The 18,393-nt window shown below is 31.6% G+C and overlaps 1 protein-coding gene across 1 annotated transcript; it reads left to right on the plus strand.

Annotated features, from left to right (window-relative positions):
* Positions 1-7,477: 7,477 nt before the first annotated feature.
* Positions 7,478-18,115, plus strand: LOC123695095 (protein zwilch). The gene is made up of 14 exons (XM_045640814.1): positions 7,478-7,665; positions 7,743-7,803; positions 8,097-8,238; positions 8,564-8,801; positions 9,130-9,294; positions 9,611-9,753; positions 10,625-10,839; positions 11,246-11,325; positions 11,918-12,141; positions 12,527-12,746; positions 15,847-15,970; positions 16,614-16,758; positions 17,338-17,474; positions 17,956-18,115. The coding sequence occupies exons 1-14, from the start codon at positions 7,540-7,542 to the stop codon at positions 18,066-18,068; spliced, it is 2,133 nt and encodes a 710-aa protein (XP_045496770.1). The 5' UTR covers positions 7,478-7,539; the 3' UTR covers positions 18,069-18,115.
* Positions 18,116-18,393: the final 278 nt, after the last annotated feature.

Raw genomic sequence — 18,393 nt, forward strand, 5'->3', positions numbered from 1 at the left:
AAACTAAATAGTAATTACTAATTACTAATTATAAATAAATATAGGTGTACTCAATAGTTATCGTAGCACTCATCTCATATTATGTTGATTTGAATGACTTTAATCAAGCGAATACTTTAATTACCTACACTAAAGTAAAAAAAAATACAAAATAAAAAAATTATTATTAAAAAAACAAAATACCCGACTGCACACTAAAAAAAGAGTAAAACAAGCCCCACAATAATATTGATCAATCAAATGCTAAAAACTAATTATGTAATACCGTTTAAACATTACCTATATTAAAATACACTACAATATGTGTTCGTAATCGATAGTTAAATAAACAGAAACTTATTTTGAATACAAATTTACTGAATATAATTTATAAATGTTGATGGAAAGCATCGCAGGCGGGGACCAACAGAGGCTTATTTTTAGTCATTTCGGTTGTGCACCATTTAGCAGAATTTTCGTTGGTGGCGGTCAAGGTGGTCCCCGCCTGCGATGCTTTCCATCAACATTTATAAATTATATTCAGTAAATTTGTATTCAAAATAAGTTTCTGTTTATTTAACTACCGATTACGAACACATATTGTAGTGTATTTTAATATAGGTATTGTTTAAACGGTATTACATAATTAGTTTTTAGCATTTGATTGATCAATATTATTGTGGGGCTTGTTTTACTCTTTTTTTAGTGTGCAGTCGGGTATTTTGTTTTTTTAATAATAATTTTTTTATTTATAACTTTTTAGCTGTTTTTATTTAACGAAAATGTTGTAGATGTAGAAGACTATGTATATGTAAGTACCATTTTAAATTATTTGGACGACATTTGGCTTTAGATTACGAGTGATGTTACTCCGCAACATAACCGCACCGCGCCGCGCGCCGCATGCCAGGCCACGCCCTATCTTTTTGCTTGCTAACGCATGAGTTGCTTTGCGTTGACGCAGAATTAACATGTTCCCGTGGGAATTTTGAGAAAAAACGTATCCTATATTAATTACTCCCGTGATTGAAATGAATCTAATGATACCGCATACCTACATATTTTTTTAAAGGGAAATTTAGAAAAAATATTATTATGTCTTTATCCCGTGGGACTTTTAGGATAAAATGTATCCTATGACACTCCCGTAATCAAGACAAATCTAACGATACCTCATACATCAAAATCCATCAAGCCGTTTAGGCTACAGGTGGTCACAAAGGAAAAGACATACATACATACTTACATACACTCGAAAAACATTACCCTCCTTCTTTGGCAGTCGGGTAAAAAAATACATTTTGATTCGCTTTTTATTCATAGGTACTAATGAATTTACCACATCTTCAGAAAGGATCAATATAAAAGGGTTGCTTTTATGTAAACTAGTTAGCTTAAAACAATGAAGAGGTGGTCAATTGGCAGATAATATTATAGCCTGAATCCTTTTCCTTTAGAATACTACGAATCTTGTCAAATTGCAAACCTCACAACAATATGGTAACAATAACACCACCACGACTTAGAATGGTGTTTGTACAGACAGCAAAAAAAGAGATCTGATTTTTAATACTTAAATATTTTTTCCTTCATGTTCCCCACATTTTTTCCGTAGGTAGGTACTTAAACACAAAGTCTATATTGTGTATTATGCAAATTTCATCATAATCAGTCTTAGTCAAGTACCTAGTTTATGTAGCTAGTAAGGAGTAACACATTAGTTATGCTCATAAATATTATATCCGTAAGATGGCATTTAGGAATTGGACCCTAGAAGCCAAGTGCGTGGGTTTAATTTTTAAACATATTATTAAACAGATATAACTTTTAATCCCAACATCTTTCGCATGGTATCCGGATAAACGTGTTGTATGTGTATGAAATGAATGAATGAAATGAATAATTTATTCGCAAGAAAAGAGGTAGGTAGTACATTGGTGTTATGAGAGAACATGTTCTACACAATTCGCCAGTCACAGCTAGCATGCGAATGGTTTACAAAGACCATAATCTCTACCTCTGATAATTATTTTGCCTACAACTTTTTGTCGTAGGCAAAATAATCACAAAAACAAACATGCACTCATACATAGTCAAAAATTTTCGCGTTTATATTTCTTCATTTTTCATAGTGATATGAATTAATGATGTTGTAGGTATATGTATAATATATTAGCTTCATCTGGTCTAATGTGCTACGTTAAAAACGTAGCACTGACGTAGCACATAGGTGCACTCTACGAATAATCAATACAAGTCATACATGTTTAAAATCGATGTTGATGCTTTAACAAATTACATATTGTGTACCTGAATCTAAAAGTGCTTGCAAATACTAAAATATTCTTTTAACAAAACAACTAAAAACAGCCTTAATATTGTCAGAACTAAACCAACTTTACATGGGACCACATGACAAGCTGGAGCTTGTCAGCTTTCAAATAAAAATAAAAAATATCGTAATTGGTTCACCTAGTCAAAAGTCGAATTGAGAAACACCTCCTTTTTTGAAGTCTTTTGATAAAACTTTAACAGTTTTAGAGATTTATATATTTTGATGCATCGTGCACCCAATACAAGCATACCGGAATTCCATAGATTCAAGGAATTAAACTTATCATACATTTATCTAGGAAATCCTATTTTCAGCGTAAGATAGTAACGCTCTATCGGATCCGCCCACTTGATCAAGACTTGTTTTAATTAAGCTGATTATATAGCGCACAGGGATGTACTTAAGCAGCGATCGGGTTACCGGAGCCCTTATGCCAAACTATGAACCGTAAATAAGAGTTTAACCCTATATTTATACGGTCAAGGGCATTACGTATATAGATTGTTATTACTATATTATTGGTACATAAAATATTTCCTAGGCTATCATATTTTTTTAAAACATGAGAGCTTTTCGTAACTACAGAACAGAAAAACTTTGCTAATTTCTTACTGTGAGATTTTTTGGATATATTCATTATAATTGTGACTTTACGTCTGTGCTCGTCTAATTTCGTTTCAATTTAATATAATTTTAATTGTATATAAAAAAGCAACATTGCAGAATTAATTATGATGAAAGCTCATTATAATATTTACAGTTAAGAGCAAAATCAACATATAAAATAAAATCTTTCAGAAACATTAAATACAATATGTTACAGTAAAATACTTACATGATAATAATCATATTGTGCCTCCCTTACGATTCAGGGCCTCCAAGTAATCCACTATACGCCGCCCCTGTATTCAAGTTGCGGTTAAAATCTGCGTTACCTGTGAAACGTCTAATAAATAAATCCCATATATCTGTAAAGGTTTTTATGCTGAAATGAGTATGTGGTTAGCGTTTCTCGATAATGCGGGGATATAAAGTTACATGCGAATGTTCTAGCAAATGTGTATTAAACAAATGGTTAAGATTTTCTCAAGCGGTAACGGATAAGGTTTCGTATTCTTTTGCATACCTAATATTTAGCTTAGCACAATAATTGTTTGTACTTTAAATTAAGGATGATTTGATTGGTATGCGCTTTCTAATGGCTTGTGAGCGTGATTCTTTCATATTATCCGTAAACTGATATGGATTCGGGAACATAATATTTTCAGTTGACAGGAGTTCAGTAGGCGTAGTCTCGACACTAATCGACATCGATATCGACCGAAATCGGTCGGTAACTAACGATTATCAGTAACCAATCAGTAACTATAGTATAGACCTAAAAAATTTAGTGTTCTTTTTCCAAGAAATTTAGCTTAGTTTTAGGGAATAGATAGTAAATTAAAATTAGTTATATTAATTTTCGCATTATTACAATTGCAATTGCATATAAAAAAAGCAAATTTTATGCACAAAAAAACATGGCAGTTAATTTAATTTTAATCAAATTCGATATTTTTTATATCAATCGTTTAATTAATGTTCTATTAGAGCCAGCGCGCACGAGCAACTTTGTCTCCGCAACTATTTTGTCTCCGCAACTATTTTGTCTCTCCCACCCATGGGCTAGTATGAAAGTGCGCGCACGTAGCGACGCAACTCCCCATACAAATTGATGGGAGAGACAAAATAGTTGCGGAGACAAAGTTGCTCGTGCGCGCTGGCTCTTAATTACATATTCATGGAATCCAAAATTCCATGTATGGCAACCTCTTTATTTACTTTTTTGACATTTGACATCAATCATCAATCATGAAAATAATATTTCTATCAAAATAAATATAAATTGTGTGTTTTCAAGAGGATAATTTTTAATTATGTTCTTAAAAGTCCTATAAATCTATTGGATAACAAATATCCTAAGAAAATGTTAATCTGCGTTATGTTTTTATATAGTTAAAGCTATTAGTTTTAGTTTAGTAATATTTTGTTATTTGTGAAGTGCAATAAAATTCTAATCAAAAGACTCCAAAAGCTCTACAAGATAATTCTGCTCAATTCGAAGCCTTTTGAGAAATCTTTAAGACATCATAGAAACTGACGGAACTAAAACTAAGGACGGAACGGATAATTTGTATCACTTGTATTTTTAGCTTGTATTATTATATTATATTATGTGCATCATTGTATATTTTATTACAGTTAATAAGCAAAGGATGCAATGCAATTGATTTAGCGGTTCACGGTTAATATTATTTATGTGTTAAATATAAATATTTATCTATAAATTTTATATTTTACAGATGAACAAGTTACTAGAATTATTATGTTGGTGAGGGATGATGGTTTTGAGCCAAATTTTCAACTACGCTATTATAAACTGTTAAATTAAAATTTTCTAATAAATTTATTTCGTAATTGAATCGTTTTATTTTATTTGTATTCATCTGTATAATTTTATTATCCTAGAAGTTCAAAAAGAAATTAATCGAATATGAATGCAATAATTTAGGCTGAATAAATGCAGACAGCAGTACACTATTTTAATATTTATTTAATATAATATAAGAGGCTTCTTAACATTTTCAATAAGATTTTGAAACCATCTTACAAATAAAACATTATTTGTTTATTTTATTTTAATTGCAATAACATTAAATAAGAGAAAAAAATATTGCGTTAAATCATAATATAGCATCGGAAGTGTGAAATGTTCTATTTATTATAAAATTATAATAATACTCTGTTTCTCTGCCCAAATTACGTAAATGACATAGTTTTTATATTGTAAAGCTAGATAAATAGCATGGCTTACTCGAAACCAACATTTAAACATGAGTCTTTAAATTGTACGCTGTCGTAGTACACAGAATAGGTAAGAAAAATAAAGGTTCACAGCTCCTCCCCCGAAGGTGATATCATGATAATATGTATAAACTATCTTCACCCGACCTCTAAGGAATATTCATGCAAAATTTGAAGTAAATCTATGCAGTACTTTCTGAGATTAGCTCGGAAATACATACAGACAAACAGACAAACAGACAAACAGACAAATATTCTAAAAACTATGTTTTTGGTTTCTATATCGATTATAGATCATGGATCAAGTATTCTTTTAAAAAAATATTCAATGTACAGTTTTGACTTTCCTACGATTTTATTATATGTATAGATATAGATATGATGTTTCCGATATTATCAACCGTATCTACAAATCCACACAAACCGTAAGGCCCTTCTCCCATTTCGATACTTCTAGAATACGATGCTCGAGTAGAATACTAGTTAGATATTTGCTCGCTGCCCGATGCTCGCATATTAAGCGACTGAAAAATGACTAAATTCATCATTATTGTGCCTCGTTTTTGTAGACGGACGCTATGTCGAGCGATTCCAGTGACGATGTAAAAGTAGGATGTACTGGATTCATCCATATATTGAAAGAAACATAAGTAAATTGTAGAGTTTTTATAGCCGCACGTGAACTACAACATGATGATAAGAATTTTTTATCTTTCTTCCGAAGAGATACGCGCGAAACGCGACGTAAAAACGACCACCTATTACTAGTCGCGGACGTTTAGTATACCGGTAGCGTAATGGGAGAAGGGCCTTCGAGATCTTGTCGAAATCAAACGTCGGTATCATAACGATTGACAATGTCAAAGAATAATTTGTTTTGACAATATTCGAATGTGTTGCAAAGAAATGATTTTCCAAATCCATGAAATCTATATTTTATTTATTTTTCATATATCTACGGAATTGAAATAATGATGTTATTAATTTAGATAAAAATGCATTGCTACAAGGCTATTATTATATAAATATTTTGACGCATAAAGGAAAGTTTTGTGAAGAATAAAAATTATAAACAAATATGTATCCATTGTATGCTTCCATCAAATTGGGGAGAGGTATTAAGCGACATCATTTTCATTGCTGAAGACGGGTCTATAAATAAGTTATCGGTAATTACCGACTAATTTGTACAGACTACAGGGCCAGGACAAGGTTTTTTCAGTTTTATTTACTTATTTATTTATTACTTTTTTCTATTAAAAACATGAGCCTTGTGCTGCACTGTACTGTTGTACTCTTTAGTGCTGTAATGTCTCATGGGCAGGCTACGAAATACATCAAATAGAATAGGATAAATGCATAGTATAAACAACTGCGTATTGTAGGTAGGTACAATGCAAATGTCGAATTGTAATTATTGTAGCTATATAATTAAAAAAAAATAAGCTGATTTTAACACCGACTATGTAATGAGAAAGCCCAATTTTTTATTCTTGAATGTTCTTGTTATTTCAGTTCTGCTAAAATATAATATTATAGATACCTACAGGTTGTTATTTGGTTTTAACCTATCCAGAACTAGCAATTAAAAGAAAAGTAGGTAGTGTTCGATGTTTCCTGTTGATTTACTGTTAGATTTACATAGGTACTGAATGAAAAACCTAACTTTGTAAAAAAATTGACCCAATTCAATATTACCTATCCTCAGCTCGTGACTGAATCTAGAAAGCGATATCTAATAAAAGGATCCTTTTTATTAAAAAAGACACAGTTTAAAGTACGTAGGTTCTAAGGTAATTAAAAATTCAAAAATACCTACCTACCTAATTGTTGTCACTTCTGCGCTTTCATGAAAACTAATATGCAGCGGCTGAAATTCCTAAAAAAAAATTCCTTGATAATACCAAAATATAATTATTAATAATGTTATGTTATAGGATTTATTACCTTCATATTAATAGAAGAAAAGTATATACGTATAAAATTTAGGTACCTAGTCTATAGTAAAAAAATTGAAATGCGTTTTATTGTGGTTTTATCATCATGGTCTCGTAGTGACATCTTGTGGTATAAATTAATATTACTGGGCTTCCTATAACATAATATTTTAATAATTAAGTAAATATTTAGATATATGTTTTGTTTAATTAAACCTTCATTTATTTTTAATTAATACATAATAAAAAAATAATAATGAAATACCAAAGATAATAAACATCAATCAAATAATAATGGTAACCTTGATGGTAACATCTTGATGGTAACACAAAACTAATGACAGTGACGTTGCAACGGATGAATTTGTAATTTGAATTTAGAATTAGAAGTTAAAAACGTTCGCGGATTGTATTATTTATTTCTTTCTTTTGTTTAGCATTAAAATGAAAGATATTTTGCAGCCAGTGTTAGAAAATTATCCGAAGTTAAATTTTGAAAGGCAATCTAGTCCTAGTTACGTTGAAATTTATACAAAAACTAACAATGAAATCGTTATGGTTTACTCCAAAGTAAGTTAGAAAAATGTAGAAACGTAAGTTTAGTAAGTATAAAATAATGTATGATAAAAATATTCACTTCATTTCAGGCAAAACAATCAGGATCAGGAACAAATGAAAACAACTCCAAAAGTATTAAAAACGAGCAAGGTAAGCAAAAACCATAAGAAATGTTAACAGGCAAGGCAAAGTAGGTAGGTATTTTTTTTCTTTGAAGCATGGTCTACCTAAAAAAATCACATTAATAAAACATAACAATTGTTAAATTTTGTCTACAAGAAATATTACTACAGAATATATGATTCATAATTCATTGAAAATTGCTGTGTTGTGTTAAATTGAATTAATCCATATGATTTTGTTTTCTTTTTAAAAACTTATTTTCTAAATGAATGTTTTAACTTTAACATTGTATAAACATTATTTTTTTTAAACCGTTACAGATGAATTGGACTTAACTGGATCTCCGTTAAAATTGGATCTAAGTATTCATGCTATGTTAGATGAAACCATGATGTCTGAAGAACCACAACTATGGAGAAAAGAGGAATTTCTCCACTGTCCTATTGATATTGAAAAAGCTAGGTATGTTAGAAAAAGTATTAGTTACATCAGTTTAATAACTCACCCCCCGGAATCAAAAGAAAATCTATTGTGTCGTGGCCCGATCAGGCCGCTCGGGGCTCAATGGGTCAATTATATTAAGGTCTATAGTGCAATTTATGTGTATTTAATTTTATGTTATGTATAATTTGGTGTGTACAATAAAGCTTTCATTCATTCATTCAATTAGATATGAATTAAAATTTATTATAGTGATGATATAAAATTAACATAGTGCAATCACACTTGGAAGGTTACATAACTGCTAGATTATATATTATTATTTAAACTGGAAACAATTTTACAGGGAAATAGCAAATTTATACACAAAAAACCTCTCTACATTATCTAAAGAGGAAGCAATACCCATGTGGATTCTCTGCACTCCTAGTGAAGGCAAACCCTTACTTCTAACTATACAATCTAATAAAGACGAGTTTACAAGAGGCATTGTTAATTATAAGGGTGCGGTCACACTAGAGGATGTTGATGTTGAGAATCTGATGAAAGATTTTGCTGTGCAAGAATGTATTGATGAAGATTTGGTAAATAATTTATTTGAAGTTATTGTAACATATAGTCATAAGTATTTATAATTTTCTAAGATTTATTTGTTACTTCATATTTAATTTAAAATTGTGTTTATAAGACAGAATACTCATTATTGGAATCTAATACATGTTTATACAGATTGTCATGAAATTATTTTGGCAAGTAGTTCATATCATTATGGAAAAAAATGTTTCAATTGAATAATTCCAATATTTCAATTATTGAAACCATTTGGAAATTATACCTTTTGTAATTTCTATTAAAATATGTTTATAACTCAGCTTTTTTCAGAGCTTAGTTACTTAATTTAATATTTTACAGGTAAATGTATCAGTAGATTGCAAATACACAGTGTCTGGTATATCCTACGGCCAGTTGAACTACGAAGATCTATTAAATACTCCACACAGTGGTATAACCGAATTGCATTGCACATGGGCAGCTAAAACATTGTTAACACCTTTTATAAGTTGTAAAGTACATTTTGTAAGTATTTGTATAGTTATTATTTTTGTAAGCTTTAAGTTTCTTTGAAGACCTATAAATAAAAGATGGCCACTTTATTGTGAGGTAAACTATGAATAATTTTAGTTTTTTATAATACATTCTAAATACAAAGAAATTGTATTTAGCAAATAAAAATAAAATGGCATTCAAGTTTATTATGATTTATCACATATTTAGTAATATTTTACTGTGCCTTCTATCCCTTCTATTTTTCTATATTATATCAGTTAATATACATCATTAACATTAACAAGGCAAACTAAAACTTAAGTGTATATATTAAAACATATTTCAGGAACAAGAAGTAATAATAGGCCATCTCGCCAGCCCCTGCAACGCTGTATGGAAATCAGTTTGTGCGCTACATCAAATTAATGAATTGCTCGTTGATATGACAGCTGCTGCTGGTAATGTTGATCTGGAGAAGGCTGTTATTAGGTAACATTGAGTATAATAATAAGTAGTATTATATTGTACACTTCACGCTTCTTCTACACTAATATTATAAAGAGGAAAACTTTGTTTGTTTGTTTGATTGTAATGAATAGGCTCATAAACTACTGGACCGATTTTAAAAATTCTTTCACCATTCAAAAGCTACATTATCCACGAGTAATATAGGCTAGGTTTTATCCAGGAAATCCCACGGGAACGGGAACTATGCGGGTTTTTCTTTGAAAACGCGGGCCAAGCCAGAAAACCAAGCCAGCAACCGATTTCATGACCAATTCGTTCAGGGCTGAAAGTATAAGTACATCTTATAATATAAAAATAAATCCCAAAATGTGTTGGTAAGCGCATAACTTGAGAACGGCTGAACCGATTTCGTTATATCTTTTTTTATTATATTCCTTGAAGTACGAGGATGGTTCTTATGTAGAGAAAACGTAAATATGTACCACGGGTGAAGCCGGGGCGGACAGCTAGTATTTAAAAAAAAATTTAGTTATATCTTCTCGCTTGAAATTTTGGTTTATAATAGTTAACCCACTATCGTGAAGAAATTAAAAATTGTGCGTTAATAGAAGTGAGAAACAAATTTTGTGCTTAGGTCGGTATTTTCTTTGGATTAAAAAAAATAAAATGTAACAACTATACTTCTATACTAATATTATAAAGCTGAAGAGTTTGTTTGTTTGAACGCGCTAATCTCAAGAACTACCGGTCCGATTTGAAAAATTCTTTCGGTGTTGCATAGCCCATTTATCGAGGAAGGCTATAATATAAAATCATGCTAAGAATAACAGAAGCGGAGCGCGGGTGAAACTAGTACAATATGAGAATCAATTTATGTATTTATATTTCACAGAAACCTAATCCCCGGCATGAAGCGATATAACAATACAAAGCGTCTTAATGAATTACTTAACGAAACCGAAATATACACATATACAGCAGAATGTCCGACGGGAGGTTGTCTGTGTGTCACAGATAACACGACTACGTTACGACAATGTATGAATGATATGAACAAAATGGGATCTAGTAATGATTTTACGTATAAATTGTGGGATGTTTTGAGAGGTGAGATTTATTTATTGAATAACTAACTTTCCGCCCGCGGCTTCGCCCGCTTTGTCCAAAACATAACAAATTACATATAAAAACCTTCCTCTTGAATCAAAATCCGTTGCGTAGTTTTAAAGATTTAAGCATACATAGGGACAGAGAAAGCGACTTTGTTTTATACTATATAGTGATTAATTTTTTAATACAAGGAAATATTTATGTCTTTTGTGTTCCTTTAGTACAATAAAAGAATACAAAGTTCCATAGATTATTCTATAATTTTTAAAGTCTTCAGCTACTGTTCTATCTAAATATCAAAATTTATTGCATGATAGTTTCAAAAGTTATTGCATGATTAAGCAATAAAGATTCACAAGTTTTTGGCAAATTGAAAAATGTATATATTGTTTCCTTTTTTTAGATTCTGAAACTGCAGAAGAACTGATAACATTATTACTACAAGCTCTCACATTTATTTCTTCAGGAAAAATCCGTCCATTTGTAAGTTTACGGCTTTAAACTTTATTATTATCTGTACTAATCCATACTAATATTATAAATGCGAAAGTAACTCTGTCTGTCTGTCTGTTACTCAATCACGCCTTAACTATTGAACCAATTTGCATGAAATTTGGTATAGAGATATTTTGATACCCGAGAAAGGACATAGGCTACTTTTTACCCCGGGAAATAGGATAGGTTTTATCCCGGAAATTCCACGGGAAAGGGAACTATGCGGGTTTTTCTTTGACAGCGCGGGCGAAGCTGCGGGTGGAAAGCTAGTAATATTATAAATCTGAAGAGTTTGTTTGTTTGTTTGACGCGCTAATCTCAGGAACTACTGGTCCGATTTGAAAAATTTTCATCGAGGAAGGCTACAGGCTATATTATATCATCACGCTAAGATCAACAGGAGCGGAGCCACGGAGCGCAGCTAGTTGAAAATATATTAAACTACACTTAGAAAAATACGTATATTATTATTCTCATGGAAATAAGCTTATTTTTTATTACTTGTGTAGGAGTTATTAATAAAAAAATGTAATAAATTTAGATTAACTGGTCTTATTATTTTCGAATTCATATTTTTTAGATCGACGTGAACAACAAATCCCTGCTATCAAAACTAGTGCTAAAGCTATCGAGAGGTCACTCCCAAACATCGAAAGTACTAAAGAACCTCCGTTCCAGTCCACCACAAGCTATGTCTTTGATCGCTCAAGTCGGTTTTGAGAAAACTATGTGGGAGTATACTAGGATCATGTCACTTCTGGAACATTCTTTCTTTCTAAATGGCGTGTGGAGTAATGATGCCAGGTAATTAAATAAATTATATTTTGACATAATTATGTTATTGTAGGCCTGGCTTGATGAATTGTTTCTACAGTGTGGAAATAAGAGGAAATGTAAATTTATTGAATTCATGAGGTCCTAGTTTTTTATTATTCTTTATTAGTTGTAGGTTGTAGTACAATGTATGTAACTTATTGTATGATGACGGAAGTTTACGAAAAATCTAAGAGGTCATAATACGGCCCCTGTTTCTGTTCCTGTCATTTTAAATCTTTGTTAATTCGTCCCACACCATCAAACTATTTAAATGATCATTTCTGAACTCTGCCTACAGAGGCAACCGACAGCGGTTAATTAAAAACTAAATATTGTTTAATTACATTCCCTAAAAAACATTTCTATTACTCAGGTCAAAAGAAAAAATCGATCAAATAAACCAAACAATCCAAGACATGACTATGGGCGGTGAGTTCACACTGAACCCCTTCGAGAGCTACACAACAACCGAACATTCCATACGACTGGACTCTGAGTCCTTCTGTGTGGAAGATACAAATGATCTAACTGTTGATGACTTCGCTTCACTGAAGAGTCGAGGACTTGTTAGTGAGAAGAAGGATTGTAATGAGGTGATATTTTTATTATAAATACTAGATTTCCGCCCGCGGCTCCGCCCGCGTTTGCAAAGGAAAACCCGCATAGTTCCCGTTCCCGTGGGATTTCCGGGATAAAAACTATCCTATGTGTTAATCCAAGTTACCCTCTATATGTGTGCTAAATTTCATTGTAATCGGTTCAGTAGTTTTTACGTGAAAGATTAACAAACATCCATACATCCATACAAACTTTCGCATTTATAATATTAGTAGGATCTGGGGGCACGGCAGTGCCCCCGCCAAGTCGAGCAAAAAAAAAGCGGCACGGCCGTACCATCCTTTTCTCGAAGCAATTCGGGCCTTTTTCGACCCCCTATAATTCGGTTGTGGATAAAGCAAGAAACCTGAATCTTCAGTAACTAATCCGGCATTGTATAAACACGGAATATTTAAAATTTCAGTCAATTTGAACCAGTAGTTTAAGAATGACAACTTGTTAAAGTTTCTAAATTTTGTCACTCACTGACTCACCGATCATCAAAAGTCCAAGGCACTTCTAGCAGACTTAGAAGCTTCATATTTGGAATACATATAGAGTTTAGTGTTTTAATCATGGGAAAACTTAAATATTTTGTAATTTCGGTCCAGTTTTCCAAATACACCAACTGCATAAATAACTTTGTAATCCCATATATTTATATGGGATTACAAAGTTATTGATTTCATTACGTCGACCATTTTACAAGTAATAATGTTGTTCAGTTTCATGGGCTAAACACACCCTTACCCACCCTATACCCCCTCCCTTGCCTCATATGGTAGGTACCTATCTACACCTATTAAATTTATAACCACCACCAACCACCAACTGAATACTGAAACTAACAAATTGCTAGGTTCCCTCAGTATTCCCAATCTGTGGATTGAACTGTTCACATACGATGAACTTACAATTAACATGCGGCAGATTAATGATTCTGACTTTGTTGATATGCTAAATAGAATTAGATTAAGTGTGACTACAAAAAAAGACCGCGAGTTACTCTCGACTAGATTATTAACTCTCAAGTCCGATTCAAATGAAAACAGATTAACTGAAATAATTAAACACCTCTCGAAACTTCCTGATGATACCGTTTGCTTATTGCCTACAAAAAATATGTGTCAACAATTAAATACTGCAATGCTAAGATCTCTCCCACATCCTGAAATAAATCTTATAGCTATAGATAGCATTGATTGTCCCAGGTACCTAACAAAAAGAGCTCGTGAATGTATAAAAAAATATGAAGACGATGCTTCTATGACTGCAGGTCTAGAAAAGAAACATAATTATAAAAATAGGCGCAAAAGTCATGTTAAGGCGAAACATTGACGTGAGTCTCGGTTTAGTTAATGGATCTATCGGTATAGTGCGAAAAGTAAAGGTTGATCCTGAAAATTCAAAAATAATTAAGAGAATATATATCACATTTAATAATGAACCTAATGCATACGAGCTTGGTCCGGTCAAAACTAAATTTGAAATTATTAATAGAGCTTATGTTCATCGCGAACAATTTCCCATATGTATAGCCTATGCTATAACTATACATAAAAGTCAGGGCCTAAGCCTAAGTAATGCGCTGATGGATATAGGTTCTGCAGTGTTCACATCCGGTCAAGCTTACGTGGCACTTTCGAGAGTTACAAGTCTGGGCGGTTTACATCTCATTAATGTCGACTTTGGAAGTATTAAAGCGCAGGAATCATCAATTTGTGAATACAACAGATTAAGAAGTATTTACCGTCCAGACTTGTCAAAAATTGAGACATCAAAGCCTCCGAGAAAAGCCCATAGAGACAGGGAGTGGGCTTTGAGAAAAACTGTGGCTGAAGCTCAAGAAGTAGTACCGGAAAAGAAAAAGAGGAAGACTACATATAAAAATAAGAAAATATCATAAGACCTTTAACAAAATTCGTTAGAAGTAGATGGTATCAAAAAGAAAGGCTCTACAAAAAGAAGTGAGATCCCATCAAAAACATCCTGTAAAAAACCCAAGTCTCGCAGCTCAGTCTTTCTACCGTCAAAAGTTGTGAGATCCATGTAATACCAAGTCGGTTAATCTATTTAGTGTCTACTTGAAGGACCTTCTGTCTTAAGTTATTACATAAGTTATTATCATGCCAATATTAAAAATATTTAACGTTTTAAACAAATAGATCGACTTGGACATCGCATGAAAACAAAATGAATATTACAATATTATATTAGATTCTTTAGTCTCTCGCGCCTCACGCGATTGAAACTCTCGTTCCTGTTGGTCGCTGGCCCGTCGTGCTGTGTAGTGTGATACATACTAATAATCAAATCAAGCGATGTCCAAGTCGATCTATTTGTTTAAAACGTTAAATATTTTTAATATTGGCATGATAATAACTTATGTAATAACTTAAGACAGAAGGTCCTTCAAGTAGACACTAAATAGATTAACCGACTTGGTATTACATGGATCTCACAACTTTTGACGGTAGAAAGACTGAGCTGCGAGACTTGGTTTTTTTACAGGATGTTTTTGATGGGATTAAATATTACATATTTATTAGGAAGTTAACCTTAGCGCCATCTATCGATGAAGAATGTAAGAATGCATCATGGTGGAATGTGAATGTTTCAATAAAAGTCGTAGAACATAGTATTGTAAAAATAGTAATAGTATACTGTCATTGTTAACTACTTTATACAGCAAATAATATACAATCATATACATATTTGGATTAGTGAGTTCTTTTGTGTCCAGCATGTCCAGTTAAGATGCATGTAAATGATGAATTCTGGAAAGAACCTAAATTGTCAATGTGAATTTATGAGCGAATCTTTTAGCTGAAGTAATTTTTATTGTATACTAGCGGTCCGCCCCGGCTTCGCCCGTGGTTCATATTCACGTTTTCTCTACATAAGAACCATCCTCGTACTTCAAGGAATATAATAAAAAAAGAATTAAAGAAATCGGTTCAGCTGTTCTAAAGTTATGCGCTTACCAACACATTTTGGGATTCATTTTTCTATTATAGATTGAATTTTATTCTATTATATTATGAATTATTTAATTTCATCGAAATTCCAATATCTAACGTAACTGTATATTTGTAGGTGCCCCTAATAGCTGATGAAATAGACATAAGTCCATGGAAGAGCCTCCTCATGAGATTTGCGCAAGTTCACGTGTGTTTGGAACATTTGTATCGCGCGGAAACATGCTTACGAGCTGATTTTGGTAAGTTTCTTTTGTTAACTGAAATCCATACTACAATATTATAAATGCGAAAGTAACTCTGTCTGTCTGTCTGTTACTCAATCACGCCTAAACTACTGAACCAATTAGCATGAAATTTGGTATGGAGATATTTTGATACCCGAGAAAGGACATAAGCTAACTTTTATTGCGAAATATGTACCTCGGGTGAAGCCGGGGCGGACCTCTAGTATGAAATAAATGTATAACTTTATGATATTTTACACTGAAACAATAACGGCCGTTTATAGACGAGACCTAAAATTAAAACAATAGCCATGAGCACTTTTTGATAGGCATAACTATTTGTCCGTAAATTATATCGGTGAAGATCGATCTTTCATCGGCTTTTAGACTTTCATAACCGGGTTTGATCTTCTGTACGACTCTTATACATAACATTTGTACGCGTCAGACAATTACCTGACTTTTGCCGCCTAAAAAAGCCTATATAAAAAGCAGTATAATATATTGTACTCGGTATAAGTTATGTACTTAGTAATATACTTACTAAACATATTTATTTCTAAGATTGTTTGAAATGCATGAAGAAACAAAATAGTTTAGAAACTTATTATAAAAGTATAAAGTTATTTTAGTTAATAAATGGTCTTAAAATTTTCAGCACAATTAAAACCAATGGCGTCGCGTATTTTAGAACTGTATGTATCAGAGAAATCTCCAGTCAAAACGGTGGGACAGTTGATGAATGATCCCATATTAAAGATAAACATACCAATAACAAATAATATTGTTCAGGACCATTTGAAGTAAGTAATTTTAAACATTATTTTTATCACATAAGATATAGCTAATTTTTACTTTATATTTTTCGATTTCTTATTTCATCTTGATTAATAGTGTATTTATAACATGGCAAAAAATAAATTACTTTTTAAAAATTAATGGTATCTTATGCCAAGTTAATTAAGTTGTATTGTGAATAATGCCATCTATCGTTTCTGTTAAAACTATTGTATTATTTGGTCTGTTTAACTAAGTAATGTATAGATGGCGCTAATGTTTATTGTAGTGTCTAAGTAATGTATAGATGGCGCTAATGTTTATTGTAGTGTCTAAGTAATGTATAGATGACGATAATGTTTATTGGAGATTATCTATTATATTTTACAAAAGTAAGTTTGTTCGCTTGTCACGCTTAAATGGCATAACAATAACAAATACAAAATAAATACTACTGCTTTTATTTTACAAGAGAAATATGATTTAGAAAACATTTAAATACCATTACATACAACCTTATTCAACTTACTATAATATTATGTTTTATCAGTTTGTATTATATTATTTTGTATTTTTTCCTTAAATAAAACTTATTTTTCTCATAGAAAATCTGCAACTTGGTACCGTCTAGAACTCAGTAAGAAGGATAGAGCAATCGACTCTGGCCTCAAACGTGAATGTAAACTCGTCTATGTGTACTCTCAGTTGCCAGTTTTCCCGCCTAATGTGTGGCAACATATTGGTACGTTATTTCATTGTATTTTATTTCAATTTATTACAAAATAATGTTATATTTAGAAGATTTCAATATCCTTACCTGTATTTTATAATTACTATTTTATTTTCATACTAGCTGTGACGCGCGGTTGCACTCGCGGACGATCCCGCAAGCAAAGTCAAGTATTTTTATAGTTCATGTGTTATTCTGATGTGTATAACCTATATTACTGTAAAGTTTCATCCAAATCCGTCCAGTAGATTTTTCGTGAAAGAGTACCAAACATCTATCCATCCTCACAAACTTTCGCATTTACAATTAGTAGAATTCACTTTTTTACAACTTTGATCTGTTTATCATTGTGTTGTTTCTATATACTAAATCTATAAAAATAACCATTATTTTTCGTAGTAATAGCAATAATGAGATTTTTTAATAACTTTATTGAATAAAATTGTATGCACAATTTCCAGTTTTGTGGTTTTCATAGTGTTTACTTTTTCAGAAACACCAAGCGAAGAAGTGGGAGAAACTACAACGGTTGTAGAAGAAGTAAAATATCACTGTACAAAGTATACATATTTATCAAATAAAGTCAACAGAAATATTGTTTTTTGAAACTTTGTGGGTGAAATCGTGATAAATTATATTTTTACTATTTTTATATTATATACGTTTTGAAATAAAATATTGATCGAAATGGTTGTTTTATTATTTTACTCCATCTTTTGAACTGATATTTAATATACAATTGAAATAGATATAGCTGTATACAACGTAACTATCTTTTATAAGAGCTTGAAAGCTATAATAAAATTTATAGTTAAATCAAAATTTAACACAGTTGCAGTTACTAGTGCTTTAAAAATTACTTACAAAGAATTTATAAACTATCGCCAATTACATCAATTATACAAAAATATAACTTAAAATCACAATTACC

The sequence above is a fragment of the Colias croceus genome, chromosome 10, assembly GCF_905220415.1.
Source record: "Colias croceus chromosome 10, ilColCroc2.1".
NCBI lineage: Eukaryota > Metazoa > Arthropoda > Insecta > Lepidoptera > Pieridae > Colias > Colias croceus.